Source organism: Brassica napus, chromosome A1 (assembly GCF_020379485.1).
Source record: "Brassica napus cultivar Da-Ae chromosome A1, Da-Ae, whole genome shotgun sequence".
Classification (NCBI taxonomy): Eukaryota; Viridiplantae; Streptophyta; class Magnoliopsida; order Brassicales; family Brassicaceae; genus Brassica; species Brassica napus.
Window position 1 is genome coordinate 1,023,159 of NC_063434.1, and position 18,833 is coordinate 1,041,991.

The 18,833-nt window shown below is 38.7% G+C and overlaps 6 protein-coding genes and 1 pseudogene across 7 annotated transcripts; 4 read left to right on the forward strand and 3 right to left on the reverse strand.

The window, feature by feature from the left end:
• Nucleotides 1–154: 154 nt before the first annotated feature.
• Nucleotides 155–3,332, forward strand: LOC106437978. Its single transcript, XM_013879119.3, has 9 exons — nt 155–406; nt 592–709; nt 1,106–1,204; nt 1,287–1,403; nt 1,472–2,193; nt 2,275–2,374; nt 2,448–2,507; nt 2,591–2,674; nt 2,754–3,332. Exons 2-9 carry the CDS (start codon nt 641–643, stop codon nt 3,174–3,176), a joined length of 1,674 nt encoding a protein of 557 aa, XP_013734573.2. The 5' UTR covers nt 155–406; nt 592–640; the 3' UTR covers nt 3,177–3,332.
• A 439-nt stretch (nt 3,333–3,771) lies between these two features.
• LOC106369676 (neurofilament medium polypeptide-like) lies at nt 3,772–5,267 on the forward strand. Its single transcript, XM_013809801.3, has 5 exons — nt 3,772–3,936; nt 4,032–4,084; nt 4,505–4,687; nt 4,779–4,856; nt 4,943–5,267. Exons 1-5 carry the CDS (start codon nt 3,862–3,864, stop codon nt 5,121–5,123), a joined length of 570 nt encoding a protein of 189 aa, XP_013665255.1. The 5' UTR covers nt 3,772–3,861; the 3' UTR covers nt 5,124–5,267.
• Nucleotides 5,268–5,404: 137 nt separating this feature from the next.
• Nucleotides 5,405–6,875, forward strand: LOC106353653 (annotated as a pseudogene).
• Nucleotides 6,760–9,808, reverse strand: LOC106437828. Of its 2 annotated transcripts, XM_048778116.1 has the most exons (2): nt 8,855–9,806; nt 6,760–8,635 (listed from the first exon to the last, which is right to left on the reverse strand). In XM_048778116.1, the coding sequence occupies exons 1-2, from the start codon at nt 9,466–9,468 to the stop codon at nt 6,931–6,933; spliced, it is 2,319 nt and encodes a 772-aa protein (XP_048634073.1). In that variant the 5' UTR covers nt 9,469–9,806; the 3' UTR covers nt 6,760–6,930. The 2 variants fall into 2 exon arrangements, with proteins under 2 accessions (XP_048634073.1, XP_048634072.1); XM_048778115.1 differs by having other exon boundaries at nt 6,760–9,808.
• A 1,655-nt stretch (nt 9,809–11,463) lies between these two features.
• LOC106437746 (cell division cycle-associated 7-like protein) lies at nt 11,464–13,319 on the reverse strand. The gene is made up of 5 exons (XM_013878744.3): nt 12,964–13,319; nt 12,583–12,822; nt 12,424–12,510; nt 12,213–12,342; nt 11,464–12,150 (listed from the first exon to the last, which is right to left on the reverse strand). Exons 1-5 carry the CDS (start codon nt 13,179–13,181, stop codon nt 11,665–11,667), a joined length of 1,161 nt encoding a protein of 386 aa, XP_013734198.1. The 5' UTR covers nt 13,182–13,319; the 3' UTR covers nt 11,464–11,664.
• Nucleotides 13,320–14,367: 1,048 nt separating this feature from the next.
• On the forward strand, nt 14,368–16,619 carry LOC125608164 (nuclear pore complex protein NUP58-like). Its single transcript, XM_048778123.1, has 5 exons — nt 14,368–14,781; nt 14,928–15,042; nt 15,119–16,094; nt 16,187–16,227; nt 16,323–16,619. Exons 1-5 carry the CDS (start codon nt 14,486–14,488, stop codon nt 16,359–16,361), a joined length of 1,467 nt encoding a protein of 488 aa, XP_048634080.1. The 5' UTR covers nt 14,368–14,485; the 3' UTR covers nt 16,362–16,619.
• On the reverse strand, nt 16,562–18,223 carry LOC106437669 (methylesterase 9). Its single transcript, XM_013878634.3, has 3 exons — nt 17,816–18,223; nt 17,150–17,287; nt 16,562–17,013 (listed from the first exon to the last, which is right to left on the reverse strand). The coding sequence occupies exons 1-3, from the start codon at nt 18,167–18,169 to the stop codon at nt 16,732–16,734; spliced, it is 774 nt and encodes a 257-aa protein (XP_013734088.1). The 5' UTR covers nt 18,170–18,223; the 3' UTR covers nt 16,562–16,731.
• Nucleotides 18,224–18,833: the final 610 nt, after the last annotated feature.

The window sequence follows — 18,833 nt, forward strand, 5'->3', positions numbered from 1 at the left end:
TAGAGAAGAAGAAAAATAAGATAAAGTCGCTCTCTTCCTGGTTGTCCTCATCTCACAACACAACACCAGCTCAAGAGAGCTCATCACTCAGATCTCACATCTTCACTCACACCTCTATAAAAAAAACATTAATTAAATAGCAGAAAATGATGATTAAAACATTGATCTCTCGTCGTTATCTGAAACTTCTTCACCTCCAATAAGAGATTCTGTAACCTTTCTTCCTCTCCCTCTGTTCAAGAACTATCTGACCAAACATACATAAATAAATATGAATTTAAAAAATATATATATATAATAAAAATGGTGGATCTTTGGGAAACATAAGCTTCAACTTAAAAACACATGCTTCTGGGTCTCGCTTTATCTTCAAGTTTTCCCGCTCTCTGTTTCATTAACCCAAGAGGTAATAGTACTAAATTTCTATTACAGCAAATATTAATTAATGTCGGAAAAGTTTAATATTTTATATTACAGCCACTTAAAACTGTATCTTTCTTTTTACTTCTACTGTTTTGTGTTTTTTAAATATCTTTGATGGGGGTCTCTCTCTCTCTCTCTCTCTCTCTCTCTTTCTTGGGTTAATATCAGATAGAGTGGAGAGAAAGCAAAAGTTGAAGGAAGATTAGAGAGAGAAGCGATGAACACTAGTGGTGTTCGAGCTGCTCTTTCCTCCATGAAAGCTCCTTCAAAGCATGGCACCAATCAAGTAACTTTTCTCTCTCTCTATACCACTTTCCACTTTTGTGAATTTGCTTTCTTGGTGGGTTTTGTTTAGTTTCTGAAAAAGTTTCTTCCTTTAGATGATGGATACAATCTTGATTATAATTCTTAAGATTCTTGGCTTCAACATTGGACTATTTACAAAACCGTATCTTTACTTTATTTTTTTTCTAGAAAAAGAAAGTTATTCTTAGTGAAATTACTGGTCACAGTGAAAGTGATCGATACTCAATTGTTATCTACAAGTGTCCACTATCAAAGGCTGAGAACAATCTAGTGTCTCTTTACAAAACTCAAGTTTTGCTTCTCTTCCTTGAGTGTATTCTTTCTTTTTTTCTGTGTATGAGTAATAATGTTTCGTGGTATTTTAAAATCTGCAAAGGAGGAGAAGAAGAAGAAGATGGAGTCTCAATGCAATGGAAAACCTCTGGTTAATCGGCGCAAAGCTAACAGAGAAAAGAAAATGGACTTGCTTCAAGATGTATGATTGATTATTACTTTCTTTGAGTTTTTAATGATTTTAATTTAAAAGTCTAAAAAGAAATGTTTATTGTTGAGATTAGGTTGATAAGCTAAAGAGGAAGCTGAGACATGAGGAGAATGTGCATAGAGCATTAGAGAGAGCTTTCACTAGACCTTTAGGAGCTTTACCTCGTCTCCCCTCTTATCTCCCTCGTCATGTAAGACCCCAAACTATTCACATTATCAAACTCCTTGTTCTTTGTGTTTTGATCTTTTGTTTCTTTAGACATTGGAGCTTTTAGCTGAAGTAGCTGTTCTTGAAGAGGAAGTAGTTCGGTTAGAGGAACAAGTCGTAAGCTATAGACAAGGACTATACCAAGAAGCTGTCTACATCTCTTCCAAGAAGAATGTAGAGAGTCCTAATAGCAACAACAACGGTTTGAAAGAGAGTTCTCCAATTAGAAACACTAAACACCAGAGATCAAAATCAATGTCCCAACATGAGTTCAATTCCATGATCACTCCTCCTAAAAAGCATCATCAACAGTCTCTTAGTTTCAGCAGAAGCGTCTCGTCAAGTAGGAAACTCTTCTCCACTGATCAGAGAGTTTTGGTGAATAGCAAACAAACGAATCAGATTAAGAAGGATAAGGAATCATCACCTGAGAAGAGGCTTGGCAGATTCTTGAAGAAGAAGAAGCCTCTGGTTAAGCCAGAGGCTGCTGTTCAGATAGATGATAGATTAGAAGAACAAGACAAAGCACAGGAGAGTAGTGTCTCCGGATCATCTTCTGAAGCAAACAGAGTTTCAGAGGATTTGCTGAAGTGTCTTGTGAGCATTATCTTGAGGATTAGCTCGTCTAAAGACACTGCGTTGGATCCGTATAGTAACTGTTTAGAGTGGAGAGCAAGAGAGATTGGTGCTTACAAGAATCTTTGCTCAGTTGATGCTTCTTCAATTGATCTTGGAAGAAGAACCAATGCTTCTTTTCTCATCCATCGTCTCAAGTAAGTAATCTCATTTTAAACAAATGATTTGAATACTATTAAACTCATGTTTTTTGTGTGTGTTAATGTTCTTATCTCCAGGTTCTTGCTTAATAAGCTTTCGGTTGTGAATCTAGACGGTCTTAGCCACCAGCAGAAGCTTGCTTTCTGGATAAATACTTATAACTCATGCGTGATGAATGTGAGCTTCCTTTGTATGATATGTCTTTGTAAAATGTTAAAAGAGACTGATGTCTTGTTTCTAATTTACATAGGCATTCTTGGAGCATGGGATCCCTGGGACACCTGAGATGGTTGTAGCCTTGATGCAAAAGGTCTAAACTCAAAAAACCAAAAGATTGATACCATTGTGCTTCATTGTATTCATCTTCTTGTTTGTTGTTGTGTTGTGTCTTAGGCAACAATAGTTGTAGGAGGACACTCACTAAATGCTATCACAATAGAACACTTCATCTTGAGACTTCCATACCACTTGAAGTTTGTAAGTTCCTTTCTTATCTTCTTCTCTTTTAAATTGTGTATATGCTAATTTATCATTTTTCTTCTTCTATTGGAAAAAGACTTGTCCCAAGACTGCAACACATGAAGAGATGAGAGCTCACAGCACATTTGGTTTGGAATGGTCAGAGCCTCTGGTCACTTTCGCTCTCGCCTGTGGAAGCTGGTCCTCTCCTGCCGTAAGGGTATACACAGCAGGTAATGTAGAGGAGGAGCTAGAAGCTGCAAAGAGAGATTATCTCCAAGCATCAGTTGGGATCTCCAAAAAGAACAAACTAATGCTTCCAAAGGTGTTAGATTGGTACTTGCTAGACTTCGCAAAGGATTTGGAGTCGTTGCTGGATTGGGTTTGCCTTCAGTTGCCTGATAAGCTCAGAGAAGAAACTCTAAAGTGTATGGAGAGAAAGAACAAAGAGTCACTAATGGAGTTGGTTCAAGTAGTACCGTATGACTTCAGTTTCAGGTTGCTGCTATTGCATCAGTGATAAAAGGTTTGTTTATGAAAGAACATTGTATAGATTTGGGAGTGTAAAGTAGAGAGAGCATAAGTTACAATTTGTTATTGGTTGGCTGAGAATATATATGCATATATAATATATAAGTTTGTCTTCTTTTACTATAAAGTGATAGTGATTTATTCAGTGGACTTTTTTTTACCTGTAATGCTAAATCTAATGTGTACATCAAATCTTTTGTTGTTTTTAGAGTAGAGTTTTGTCTTATTTGTACTTTTTTTTGCTTGTCTATTACCATCTTCTGTTGTCGGCACACTCTTGTCTCTTACCATGTAGTCAAAAGAACCAGAGTTGCATGCTAGGATAAAAATAAGCTGAACATTTTTTCACTCTTTAACTAGTAAAGAAATCTAACAGTAATAGAGGTATCTCTGGACCCATCTCCTTTCAATCAGTAGTAGTAATCATGAATGACAAGAAGAAAAGGAAAAAAAAACGCTAGAAGGAGAGGTCGAACCACCAACCTTGAGGTTAGCTGTCACACGCTCTAACAAACTGAGCTATTATTAAATGGGCTTAAAGAAAAAGGCCGAGCCCAAAAGAAACCCATCATAAAGAAGAGAGGAAGTAAGAATCGAAATCAGCTGTGTGAATTAGCGGGAGCCGTTAAACCCTAGAAAGCACCACCGGCGAAGAAGAAGAAGAAGGAGGAGAGATGTCGTCGGATAAGAAAGACCACAACTCAGATTCCGACTCCGATGGTCCACCTGAGGAATTCACCCAGGAGCAGGTCTAATTGCCGTCTTCTTTACGGGATTAATTAAGCTCAAACAATGCTTTAGCTTTCTACTAAGTTTGGGGTTTTTTTTTTGGGCTTTGTTTCAGGCGAAGGTGGAAGATGCAGCTTTGAGGAGAATACAGAGAGAGAACAAAGCTAGGTTTGTGATTCCTTATCTCTCTATCTAGCTCGCTCTCATTATGGATGGGTAGTGTTTATGTTTGCAGTTTCTTTTGAAAACTTTATAAGTTGCTTCGCAGTTAGATCAAACGAGTTCTTCTGAAGCTTGTGGATGATTAGGAGTTTATGTAAGAAGAAGAAAGTTTCTTCCTTTGATAGTTAATTATCACTTTGATCTTAGCACAACTATGTGTAATCCTTCCTTGGACGTTAGATTACTTAACATTTACTTTTTTATCTATTCAAGAATCAGTTGTGTGTATTTCCTGTTCTTTTCATCCTAAGCTCTGTTTGTTTCTCTCTTTGTTTGTTGGAACTTGTGATCTCTAAGCTTCACTTAAGAGGGTTGAGTTTGAAATGTTGTGAATTTTTCTAAATGAGATTGCTTTCGCTTCTGTAGGGTTGCCCGGGAAAAGAAAGAGAGTCGCAGGCATTTGTTAGAGAAGATAACGCCAAAGAAGTCACGAAAGATTGAAACTTTCGAAGGAGAAGAGGAGACCGAGGAAGAAGAAGACCATGAAGCTCTTGCAAACAAGGGATTCCTTTCCAAAAACATCATAGACTTTCTTGCTCAGCGGGACAAGTAAATTTAACTCTTTGATCTCTCTTTTTCTCGTTATGCATATAAACACTGTCTACTAGAAAACAGATTGACAATGTTTTCTCATGTACAGGCTGAAAAACAGTTCAGATTCTGAACAAGAGGAGGCCAACAAAGAACACCCCAGAAAGAAAAAGCAAAAGAGCTCAGGGTACTAATGACCATCTTCTTACACACTCTAGCTTCTCTCTCTTTGGTTTGATCTGATTTGTCTCTCTCTCTCTATTGTCTCTGCAGTATTGAAACGGTTCTTTACAAGGAGATTCCACCACCGGAATGCTTGAAAACCGGGTTAGCTTTCTTGAAGAAGCGGAAAGCACAAGTCCCTAGATCCTCTTCAATCCTCAAAAACTCTAGCCAAGCTCTCCGACTCATCACCGGTGCTGCTTCAACCAAGAAACATCGTCAGAAAAAATGAAAACTCTTTAAAAGATTCAAAATCCTCTTGTAGGCTTCATTGCCATTACAATTTTTGTTTTGGTTTAACACATTAAATCAGCTTCATTCGCTACTTAAGTTCTACTACATGTATTACATGTTTACTATATAAAAAAGATTCCATTAATGGTATAATAAACACGTATGATGCTAAAAGGAAACTCGTTTGTCTTTATATCGATCTAGTCGAATTAAGGGTTTCGTCGAACGCAAGGAACATGAGAAGGGCAACTTGGAGCCGATCCCAGGTAAGCTGCTACATGTCCTCCTCCCTTACGATATGGAGGTGGAGACACTGACTAGATTGCCTGGAAAGTCTCTTATGAAGTTCCTATGCGTGTCCAAGACTTGGTCTTCCCTTATCCGAAGCCAAAGATTCGTTGCTTCTTACTACGCTGCGAAGCCATCCCGTTTTGTAGTCGCTTTCACCAACAGTGCATGTAGTGATCCCAAGCGTCTGTTCATCTTGTCGGGAGAGGAGGAGGCAACTTCTTCTTCTTCTTCTTCTTCTTTGGTTGCCAATCTAGACATGACAATACCCTCAGTGACCTTGCGTCACGGCGCCTACAAGTATTTTTCCGTCCATGGCTCTATCGCTTGTTTTGAGTTGTCAAATTTCATTATATGTAACCCTAGCACGGGGCAAGTCGTTACCTTTCACTGCAAGGCACCGGGCACATCCTTGGGATACGATCCTGTAGATGATCAATTCAAAGCATTGACCCAGGTGACATCTAACTATGATCATAACCCTAGTGTCATGGTGCACGAGGTTATAAACACTTGGACGAGGAGGAGTAGTGTCTCGTACCCAACTTACCTCCCCGCCTTATTACCGTGTAACTAGGGGACGATGCATCAATGGTTTCATGTATTATGGTGCTTATGCTCCATGGGAAAGTAGGACTCCTGTGTTTGTGTGTTTTGATGTTAGAAACGAGAGGATACTAAGTTTTATCACAACGCCTCAGGAGGTCCTGGTTTGGCAGGCTTTTACATCATTGATAGAATACAAAGGGAAGCCAGCTGTCGTTGTACCAATCTGTTTGGGAGAAGGTGGTTATGCTTTCGACCGTTTTAATCTTTGGATACTGGAGGATGTGACGAAACATGAGTGGTCCAAACAAACATTTGAGCTTTCCTTGTCTCTTCCCTTCACTCTTGGGATGGGTCAGCGTATGATCTCCCAAGGAACCAACAAGGCTGGTGAAATCATTTTCTCCCCAACATCTCTGCCCAGCCCTTCTATGTTTTCTACTTCAACACAGACACGAAGAGCACAAGAAGAGTCAGGATCCACGGAGTCGCTGATACTGAAGAGTTCTGGAGCCGTCATGGACTCATAGGCATATGCTGCGTCTCTTTCTCACCCCAACACAATGATAGTATTGCTTTTTTATAAAAATGTGTTTTGTTGATGTGTAAGAGCTTTTGATAAACAAAACTAAACTCTGGGGATTTTTTTTTAATCAAATATTTATGCACCAAACTTGTTTTTGTTTATCTTAGTAGTGACTTTGCATTTTGAGACTTGTCACCTTTATAGAGGAGCTATCATGTTTGCAATATCTTCCTTTCACAGAATGCTGCAAATGCAAATTTACACAGAATCTGGATGTATATATTTGATCTGAATCAGTTATTGTAGTAATTAAAAGAAGAAGTGCTACATGTTTCTGAATCTTTTCTCTAACTCTTGTTTCTCACCCAAACAAAAAAAAAACACAAACAGTAGGAAGCGAACCTACTAAAAGTTATGTGGCTTTGTGCATTTCTACTACCAAACTCTACGTCTCTGAGTCCTCTGCATCTTCCTCTTCTTCAACGGTAGGAAGCGAACCTTCTCTACTAAAACCAGGGTTTAAAAACTTTGCTACAAACCCCCAAAGCTTGTAAACATCTTCAAAGTTCGTCAAGAAGCTAAGAGAAGCTGTCACAACCTCAAATCTTATAAACCCGTTCCTCCCAGCTTCACTCGGCAAGTTCAAACCACCACTATCTTCTCTACTCCTCCCTCTTCTCGGTTTATTATCATCATCCACTACACGTATGTGACTCAGTATACCAATCCCTAAAGATATACCTTCTCTTTCACCCAGTCTCTGAACAATCTCTGGACTAACAAAACCTTTGCTTCTATCTCTAACATTAAACGCAACCGCTCCTCCTCTATCGTACTTGATCTTTGGTCCGTATATCTGCACAAGACTCATGTTCCTTCCTGATTCAGACACTTGTAGCTGCAGTAACGACACCACAAGCCAATTTATCAAAAACCTGAGCCTGGTCGTTGTTCTATTAAGACCAAGCATGTTCACATGGTCGATATGTCTGCAAACAATCTCGGTCTCGTTTTCTCTCCTATCCCATTCATCATCCGCACCCTCCTCATCGCTAGTGTGATTGTACTCGTCATCGTAAACACTAGCTAGAGAAGCTTCACCTTGTTCTACTACACTATGACTAATACGGTCCACGTTAAACGAAACTCTTCTTCCTTTGCTTGTTGTGTGTTCATCCTCCACACCTAATACCCTGCTTCTACCTCCGTCTCTCCCTCCTAGCAACCTGAACTCTCCTTCTGTCTCTCGTCTAATCGCGCTCTCTTTGATCTCTGATGAACCACCAGAACTCCTCAAAGGTGCAGTGTGTGTCCCTTTCTCTGTAACTGACATAACAGCAGCGTCGAACGAGAGGACGTCTCTACAACCATCATATATAGGATTACTATAACTCTTTGGTACCACTGGTTTAGTAGGCGAGTGTTGTTTCCCTTTGGAGAACCAAACCGGTGGCAGTGGAGGAGATACAATCTTGCTATTATGCTGATCAGGGCTTTGACCAAGATCAATCCAAAACAAGTTCTCAGACGACTCATCTTCACTAAACACCGGACTTTTCATCAGCTCCCCAACCGAAACACTCTCAGTCTCCTCGAAAATCGTCGTGCTGGTAGTCCCATCTCTGTCTGAAGAGATGTTATCTTCTGTTTCAAACACATCGTTCACCTGTGCTGAAGTGTATGCTCCTGAGAAAGCCGGACGACGAGCTTCTTCTTCTGTCTTATCAACTAATCCGTCAAGACCATCTACTGAATCACTCAGATATAACGGATACTGTGGAGTGATCTTCACTATTCCTGAACCTGTCTTCCCAGACCGACTCTGAAGAGAACCCATCACTGACTTCTTAATCAACAAACAACCAAAGCCCGTTGGATCATGACCAAACACACGGTAGAAAGAAGTTATAATAAACTCAGGACGGAACAAGGACAAACCGAGGGAGTCCATATCTTTAGGACCTAAAGAGCCAGCGTCAAGCAACACATGCCAATGATTCTGCTGAGCCAAAGCCATCCACTGGTAAGAGTACTTACCTCCCGTCACCCTCGACTGCGCAGGGAACACAAACAGCCCCACCGCTGAGTCTTTCTTCTTCCGTTTCTTGTAAGACAGCCTCTTCTTCAAATCGGTCGAACAAAGCTTCAAACTCGGCCACTTGAACCACGCGTTGTACACCTTCGCACCTTTCTCCTTAGCAGTCTGCGCCATCCAGTTAACAGACTGGCTCTCGTGGTCGAACATTGTTAAAAGACGCTTGTTGGTCTGAAACGGGTAAGACTCAGCTAAGAGTTTGAAAGCTGAGCCTCTGCTTACGGTGAAGACGAGGCCGTACTCGCTCTCAGGGATGTTTAAGTAGTCCATGATCCTGGCTCTGATATCATGCTCCACGGTGGAGCTCTCGGCTCCACCGTAGAGCGCGTGGTTGCTTAAATTAGCAGTGATCTCGGATAAGCTGAAAGTACACGTGTCCCAATAGTGGAGAGTCTGAACGTAAGAGAAGAGACCGAACCCGCAGTAGTCTAGACATACCTTTGAGCTTGATAAGTGAGTGTACTCGTCAGATCTCAACTGGTCGATTTTGTCTGAAGCTTGGTACTTGGGGTACATGGCGAGGAAGTTGGCGAGAGCTTCGAGGAGCTCGGGGAGGGAGTCTTCTGAGGAGTAGACATGGTCGGCTGCTAAAGCGGTGGCGCGTAGGAAGTCACGCTGCGCGTGGAGTCTAGCTAAGGATCTGGAGCGGCCCACTTGATTGTCTTGGTCGATGGTTTGGGATTTGAGGAGGGACCCGTTCTCGGAGGCTTCCTCCAGAGCTTCCCTGAGCTTGTCTTCGTAGAGCTTCCGAAGCAAGGCAGCTTCTTTCGTGGCGGTGAGGGAGGAATCGGAGCCTTCTCTGGTTCTGCGTCTTCTGCGGCTGCTTTTGCTCTTGTCTAAGATGAGAGTGGCGCAGTGGTGGATTTGCTTCCACAGAGAGAAATGCATTTGGAGAATGAGATGATGATTAAGGAAAACCCTAGAAGAGAGACTCTAAAAATGGAAACTTTTTGATTAGGGTTTGAACAAAAGAGTAAAGAAACGAAATTGACTGAAGAAGAAGAAAGAAAACCAGAGAATGAATGAAGAAGGAATCCAAGAAAGCTCTCTCTCTGTCTTAGACACTGTTGAAGAAGAAAAGGCATTGACTTTCATAAGCAAATAGTGGTAGTTGGTTCATGAGCTAAAACAAATCATGTATGGTTGAAGCAAGCAAATTATTCAGTTCAATTCCTATAATCATTATTTTTATTGAATGAAAAGGATATATAAGGCCAAGGTTTTCAAGTCAAATAACACCAAATAAAGACTTAGGATATAAGTCAAATAAACAGATAGATATGACTGTGTTTTAGTGGGAATATTAGTATTAGCATATTCTATTTTTGACATTTCAAGATTTTTTTCATCTTCTACTAATAAAACAAGACAAAAAAAAGACTTTAGGAACACACACAGAAATTAAGTAGTCAACTCTATTGCAGAATTGTTAAGGAATGAAAGACCAAACAAAATGATAACAAAATTAGAAGAAAAAAATGATAATTCAAAACTTTATACTAATATACAAATATCAATAATAAGTCATAGCTGTTATTTTATGATTACTATATAAATGTATTATTATTATGTACCTGGACCCTACTAATATTAGATGTGTTGGTTGAAACAGACGAAATTTATATATGCCTATTATTAATGTAAGGTTGGATTGTGGGGATGCTTTTGCCTACTTTGGTCTCCATACGTTTTCTTTTTGAAAAGTAACAATAAACCCAATTTATCGTTGTAACATTTGCCTTTGTTTATAAACAAAAGTAACAATAATTCTAACAACATTTATCGAATTCAAAATAAAAGGCTTTTATCTTCGTTAGGATAGGCATTGACCAATTACAAATCATGGTCTCCTATACTACGTTATAAATAAAAGTTGAGCTGCATTGAATGACAACTCATATATGTTTTGTTTTTTTCATGTCAATTTGCATATATTGATTTTGTTCTATCACGAATCTAAGACATCTTTGGCAATGCACTAGACGTATTCATCGATAAAGTCATGGATAATAAATAATCTCTTCCAAAAGAAAGGACAAATGCACACTATTTATATCGTTTATTATGCATCGAACACAATGTGCTATTGATTAAACAAAAATGCCTTCTGTCTTTTATCATTTATTCTAGAAACTAAAATGTTTCTTCTAGAAATTAAAATTAATTAGTTTAGTTATTTGCTTGGTTTCAATACCTGTCATTTTCAATGAGACAAAGCACCTACAATGCTCTCATTCTTCTTTTTGTGTTTATTTGATGATAAAACAGAGCGTTATTATTCAACTACTAAGTCCAAAAACGAATATTTTGACTTTTAAATTTGAAAAAGAAATCTAAATTTAATTCGAGAACTCGAGTTATGTCAATGTTAGAGTCAATAATTAGACTAATTAAATATATTAATAAGTAAACATTTTAAGATTTAAGATTTAATAAATTTAACCATTTAACCTAAACAAGTAAACATAATTTTAAATATTGTACTTTTAAATGAATAGAATAAATACAACTAAAAATAAAATAAAAGAATATGAATTTTATAAACTTTTGAATCTTATACATTCACATCAAAACCGAAAAATTATATAGTTTTTAAATGCACTAAAATAAAATATTAAACCATTACTTATCAAAATGTTAAGATCTATTATATTGTAAATTAGATTTTGTTAAAAAAAAAATTTTGCGTTTTTAAGCACGGGTTATAATCTAGTTTTAACTTTTAAATTTGAAATAGAAATCTTCATTGAATTTGAGAAATGAGTTATATCAATGTGGTGCATTGGTACCATACTAGTACGAATAATGTTGTAGCTTCAAAAAACTTCAAATTTGATTTGTAGTTTTGGTTGAAAGTAGATATGGTCAGGAAATAGAATAATCTGATGCAAAACTAGTTTGCAATTAAGACAAAAGCAAAAAGATCGAAAAGAGATTACATAATCCATGACTACTCCATCAGGAAATGGAAAAAGATACTGTATTACATTTAAATATGCCTAAAAATGTATGAAGCAAAAGCAAATGAAGAACTTAAACGCTGAGAGAGTTTCTCATTCATATCAATATGAACTTTTATCCCATTCAAACTTGACTCTTACGACGCAGCCTGAGTCTTCCACCAATACTATTTGGGTTTGGCTCAACAGACATCTTCCGCTTGCTTTTTGTTTCTCCCTTCTCTTTGTCTCCAGAAGAAGCCTCAACAGGAGTTGCTGGATGATCCATCTCGTTCACATCTAATGGCTTGATATCATCACCATCAATCACTGAAGTTTGATTGTCCCCACCAGACAAGAAACTCAATGACTTCCTAGCCGAACCCTGATTCTTGTTTGCCCCTTCATCACCATCGTCAACGTGATTCTCCTGAACCTCAAGCCCATCGGTGATCTGGAGAATGAGACCATCTCCTTCTTCTGAAGACGCCTTTGCTTCTTTGAAAGACAGCGATCTCTTTGCAGAAGCTTGGGAAGGAGTGTCATCAGCTTCATCATCCTCATTTGTTTCTGACTGCTTCTTGGTCAAAATCAGGTAATGCGCAACAGACTTGTACCCTAGCTTACGTACCTGATAAAGAACTATCAAAACCGGTAACACTGAGAGATAGAATAATAACCAAAGTTGTTTACCTTCTTGTAAGCATTACCAGTAGGCAACCACCCTTTGCGTTTACGACAGAGACTGCAGTTGCAGATCCCTCGACAGCCTGGACAAATCCAGTCCGGATTCTCCAGTGTCTCAAGCACATGTTCTCCATACCTGTTCACAAACATACTCTTACAACATTCCTCTTTTGGCACAACACAACAAAGATATTAGATACTCAAACACAGAACATACCTCATGTACAAACAATCTCCACAGAATTGACCTGTAACAGACGGATGACACTTGCTACACTGTGTACGATGACCAAGAGTCTTCTGCCTGTAAAACTCCATGGTAAGCATTAGACACTAAACCTAATCAAGCCAAAGCTAATAACAAGCCACAACTAACCTGCACTGGTGGCAAGTCTTTCCTTTAACGGAATCATAGATCCGCTTCCCATCTGGACCGTAACCATCAACAAAAAGCTCCCAGACCCGCTCGGTGTTACCAAGAAGCTTCTCATGCTCATCAGTGTAAACCTCAGGCCTCTCGCCTCCTTCTGGTAACCACAAAACCATTTCTTTAGACGCTTTACCCTTCTTCTTTTCCGCTTCCTCGAAGTAGATAACCGGCGACGCGTCCTTCAACCTGAAAGGAAATGACTTTATACTTCTAAACCCTAAACCAAATGGAACCCTAAACCCTAAACCTTGATTGCTACTTAAAAACCCTAGCTTTTTCGAAAAGCCCTAATTTTTTTTTTTTGGAATTGACGAGAGAGTGTAGTACCTTGAGGATCGTCTGGTGGAGACGGTGAGCTGGAGAGGAGGAGTAGATCTAAGATCCGGATTCGAAGCGGCGGCTTTAGTGTAGCGCCTCTTAGCGGGTCGGGTCCCGGATTTGAGCTTGAGGGAGAGATCCATGATGCCGAGGTTCTGCATCCTCTGGAGATTCTCCTTGATCCTCTCTTCTCTGCATTTCTCGTAGATCGAGTTCATCGCAGGCATTGTTGATTTGACTTTGTGAGTTTTGTTCTCTGGATAAGAAGAAGAAGAAGAAGAACATATGGATTTGTTACTTCCAAGGTGATGTTTTTATATTAGTGGACTTGGACTCATGTCTGAAGATGAACAGAGCAACGGTCTGATTTTTTTAATTACTCTCTTTGGAGTTTAAACGTTTTTTTTTAGGTAAGTGTGCTTAGTTTGCTAACAAGTGTTTGAATTTGACTGGAGTGAAATGGAATGGTGTATATTCTTACAGTTGTAATATAACACAACTATGGAAGCTAATCTGGTGAAAAATGGAATGTTATCTTTCCTAAGAATAGGCTTTCTTCTTTGTTAGTTACTTGTATGTGAATTTTTAGTTTTTGAATGTTCTTTTTGGAGGTTCCTCTAAATTTGATTTGTTTCCTCTCATCTTTCCTATGCTTAAAAGGAACTAAATCCATTGAGAAACAGTGTAACAAGTTATATATTTTCAAATTGATGTCCGAAACAAAGTTGAATGTTTTGTGCACCATGAAAAACAAAACTACTAGTATTCAACATAATCATAATACTGATATCGTTCCATAAAAATAGACTTTTTAATATTTTCACACATATTAAGAAAACACATTAAACTACTATAATAAATATATCGTTTTCTGTAATTTTCAATTTTTAATAATTTTTAATCAATAAAAATTCAATAAAATCAATTAATTTTCTTGAAGTTAACAATTTTTTCATAGAAAATATACAAAATCTATTTTTGTAAATTGGAAGGAGTATCCCTTTTAATACATTATTTACCAAGTGATTTTGATTAATTTTAAAAACAAAATGATGACATGACATACTAATAGAGTAATCATATGGGATTATGCTATATTTTGGAGTGGTCATACTTTTCATTATTTTTAGAATAATTAAAATATTATAAAATATTTATTTTAAATTGAATCATGAACGAAATGAAATAAGTTTGAAGATGTTCTTAAATCTAATAGCTCTCTCTCTCATCAGTTTAGTATAGGGAGGTAATTGAAGATTTCATCTTTTGTGATTGGTTCAATGCCATTTAGATCAAGCAATACCGGTTTACACTTTGCTTTCGTTCATGATTCATTCAATAAGATTTCATATTTGCAAAAGAGCCCTTAAACTTTGTATAAATGTGAAATACAGGCAATAAATAACGATTCCTATCTTTTCTCTCCACTTACTCAGAGTGTTGGGCTTTTAAAATCTTTCCCTCGACTCACACCAAATCCTCGCCGGCGACAGAAAACCCTAGATTGGATTCACCGCCGGTTCCTCCACCAATGTCGTCGTTCAATCTATTCTCCACCCCACAACAGCCCCAGCAGCAGCAAACAACAACTCCTTCTCCCTTTCAAACTCAATCGTTTCAGCCGCAGACCAACTCCTTCTTCTCCCAACCTCCACAGCAGCAGCAGCAAACGCCGTCGTTTCAGCCGCAACAGTTCCAACAGCAACAACAACAACAACAGCAAGTACAACAGCTGTACCTCTTCACGAACGACAAAGCTCCGGCGAGTTACAGTACCAAGTGGGCCGATCTTCACCCCGATTCTCAAAAACTCCTCCTTCAGATCGAGTAAGTTCATAAAGTTTGTTCCTTTATATCCTTAGGCTTGCTCTAGAGTAATAAAGTCGATTCCTTTATAGCCTTAGGCTTGCTCTAGAGTGATAAAGTCTGAATCTTTTTTGTTTGTTTGTTTGTTTTGTGTGAATCTCCTTTAGAGGGAAGGTATTGGAGTACAGAAGCGAGAGTCAGAGGTTAGACCAATGCAGTCGTCTTTACGATTCCTCTGTTTCAACCGAAGGGTTCGAGTTTGATGCTAGCCGCATTGTTCAGGTTTTGATTGATTCCATCTCTTTATTCTTATTGGTTAATCTCAGTCTTGTGTTAAAGTTTGGTTTTTTTTTTGTAGGAGCTTGGTGGGATTAACACTACAATGGACAGACAGAAAGCTGTTCTCCACGAGCTTATGGTGGTTGTTAAAGACATGCTGCGTGATTCCGAGGTTGCTGTTCGGTCTTTCATCATGCTACAGCCAAGATTCCCTCAATCTAAGCCTGGTGGAGGAGGAGCTGCTACTGGTTCTCAGTCGTCTCAGGCACTGCAGGGAGCTAACCAAGCTGCAGCTTCCTCTGGTCATCAACAACAAGGAGTTGCTTCTATTGTTCAAGTTTCTGATTTTTACCGTGGAGTTCCGAGGAAGCCTACTGTTTTCTTACAGCAGACTGTTGCGAGGTTTGAGAAGTATCTAGGCGAGTGTAGACAGTGGGTTGAGGAGCTGGAGCAGCTGCTTGCTTTGGATTCCGACAAGTTTAGTCGGCACGTTTCTCTTTTGGAGTCTCTTCCGAAAGTCATCTCTAATGTGCATGACTTCTTTGTTCATGTCGCTGCTAAGGTTGAGAATATTCACCAATACATTGAGTCAATGAGGACGGCGTATCTTGCTGACCAGCGGCGGAGAGGAGAGTGCCATGATCCGTTTCTTGAGGCTGATCGGAGGGAAACAGCGAAACAAGAAGCTGCTGCTAAAAGGGTCCATCCAACTCTGCATCTACCTGCTAATACTGCTACAAGTGCACAAACCTCAACCCAAGTTACTGGGTTGATTACCAGCTCAAATGCTCCACCAGCATCTTCAGCCTTTCCAACACCAAACCCTTCTTCAGGAGGCGGGTTGTTTCTTAGCACGCCTGCTTCTGCTGCACCTACGACTTCTCTATTTGCTACACCATCTTCTGCTGCTCCTAGCTCTTCTTTGTTTGGAGCAGCAACTACTCCATCGCAGACACCGCTCTTTGGTTCTTCACCTGCTTCTACGTTTGGTTCTGCTCCGTCTTTGTTTGGACAGCCAACTCCATCAATTGCTGCGGCTCCTTCACAGTTTGCAGGTACAAAGTCATTATTTGTTTCCCAAATTCTCATAGGATACCGTTTGTTTTTGTCTGTAGTCTCAAGTTGTGTTATCTGTTTCCCCCTTTAGGTATTACACCGGGCTCAGGAGCCAGCTTCGGTTCTATGACTGTAAGTACATTTTGTTGCATCTATGTGACTCAATCTATCTAACGACTGCATTCAATTCAATGCATAACTGAACTTGTTTTTCTCTTTCACTGCAGAAATCTTCAAGGCCAAAATCTAGAACTTCCCGCCGTTAGCAACTGGATTCTTCTCAAGTTCCATCTCTCAGCCTGACCACACATCATCACATCTCTTGAGAGTTCATCTATTTCGCTTGGTGTTTGCTTAGTTTGGTGAAAGTGGGAAACAGATCTCCCACATAATCTTATGCACCAGTTTGTATCCTATGTTCGTTATTTATTGAATTGATGATTTAATGTTATCAAAAGCAGTCACAGGGCACAAAAGTGTATCATCTTACTCATATCATTTGGAAAATGTTTTTGTTGTAGTAATCTTATTCATATGATCATCCATCCCATGATCGTGTAGTCTATCATGGTGGTGGAATTTTATTTTATTTTAAACTAAATATAATGACAATAATGATATTATTCTCAGGTTTGCTTATGCATATTTATCAGCAATCTTGAATAGGCAGTCACAGAGCTCAAGTGGCTTGGAGAACATTGGCATATGATCTGCATCTTTGATCTCCATCACTTCTTTAACCGGAAAATTCTCTATAATCCATCGCTGAAATTCTTTGGTTAAACTTTTATCTTCTCCGCATGTGACATACACACGAGCAACCGAACCATATCCTTCCTCGGTTAAGCTTTTGGTCCCCGTCAGGTTACTGGTAATTGCCGGTCCAACTCTCACCAACATTTTGGCCAGCTCAAAATCCTAACAAATCGACAAAAAAATAAATATTTCAAATTTAATCAACAAAAATAAATATTTCAAATTTAATAACAATAAAATGAATAAAAAATAAATTATTCTTGACAAAAAAAAAGAAGGTATTTTGATTAAGTCTTACTTCAACAGGTGAAAGTTGGTACATGTACTTGGCCAAGAACTTGGTTCCAAGAAATACAGACGTTAGAGGACGTTCATGTGTTCCGTATGTCCCAAACTCCATGTTTGAACTTTCTTCTTCCGTAAAACTCTCTAGACACTGCCATAACTCACACAAGCCGCGAATCACCAAATTATATGATACTCTCTCTGTTTCAATATTGTTTCAATATTGTTTCAATATAGATGATGTTTTAGGTGATTGTTTTTGTTTCACAATAGATGATGTTTTCATATATCTAACTAACTTTAACTTTATCAAAAAATTGTGTAACCAATTGTGTATTTATTATTTTTGTTTATAATTAAATAAATTAGTTTTAAATTATATTTTAATGACTTTTGTTTAGAAAATATAATTTTCTTAATATGTGTGCAAAGAACCAAAACTTCATCTATTATGAAACGGAGGGAGTATTTTTTTTTTGTTGAAATGTAATTTATTTATCAACAAAGAATAAAATAGATTGTGCAAAGGAATTTCCCTTATTTTTTGGGGGCATATGATATGTTTAGCAAAATACTATACCGTTTCCTTATTGTTAAATAGTTAAATATACTATTTAGTCACATTTCTCTCAAAAATATTACCAATAGGCAATAGAAGTATATAAGTTTTGGATCATACCTTTTCAAAAGTGTAAGAAGGTGGATTCGTTATGTCCGGCATGAACGACGTTACAAAAACAGCAACGGCGATTTTACTAGGAAACATGTCGGCTGCAAGACCAACCGATGGTCCTCCCAGGCTATGAGCTACGAGGATGGCTTTATCATCTGAGCCAAAAGACTCGAGAACCTTAAGCAACGGTTTGGTGTAATCCTCAAGAGACTGAATCTCTTCCACTCTGCTCATGTTGACACCAGAAGCCGTTAGATCCACGACAGTCACACGGTGTCCTGAAGCTTCCAGCACCGGTTTGACCTTGTACCAGCACCACGCGCCATGGCAACCGCCGTGAACCAGCACATATTGCTTCATTTTTTCTCTATTTTTTTTTCTTCCTCTAGTTGTTGTGGTTGTATTGTGGGGTTCTTCATTTATGGGTTGGGGACAGTTTCGCATTGGATTTGTCACTTTCAAAAGGTTCTATGATTGATTAACTTGGACACGTTGATCCACTAGAAATAACCTCGTGTCTAAATTCAAAAGGTTTTTAACCAAGCTAGTGGGAAAACTGTACGTACACTACAAGAAAACAGCGGTATTCTGACGGACGTTCCGACGGAAAATGAATTCCTCGGAATATACCGAGGCATTTCCGAGGCAATTCCGAGGAAACACAAAATTTTGCTTCCTCGGAATTCCGTCGGAATATTCCGACGAAATTCCGAGGAAAATTCATTTCGTCGGAATATTCCGACGGAATACCGAGGAAACTAGTGTTCCTCGGAAAAAACCGATGAATTCCGAGGAAATATTATAGACGTTAGAGAGCCGTTGGGGGGATTTTAAAAATTCCGAGGAAATTCCGACGAACTAGCCGTTTGCATCGGAATTCCGTCGGAATTTCCTCGGACCGTCGGCAGGATTTCAACTATAAATACAAGCACCCCTCTTCCTCTTCATTCACACCATATCTTCATCCTCCCTCTCACTTTCTTTACACACGAATTTGATTCATAAAAAACATGTCTTCTTCAAA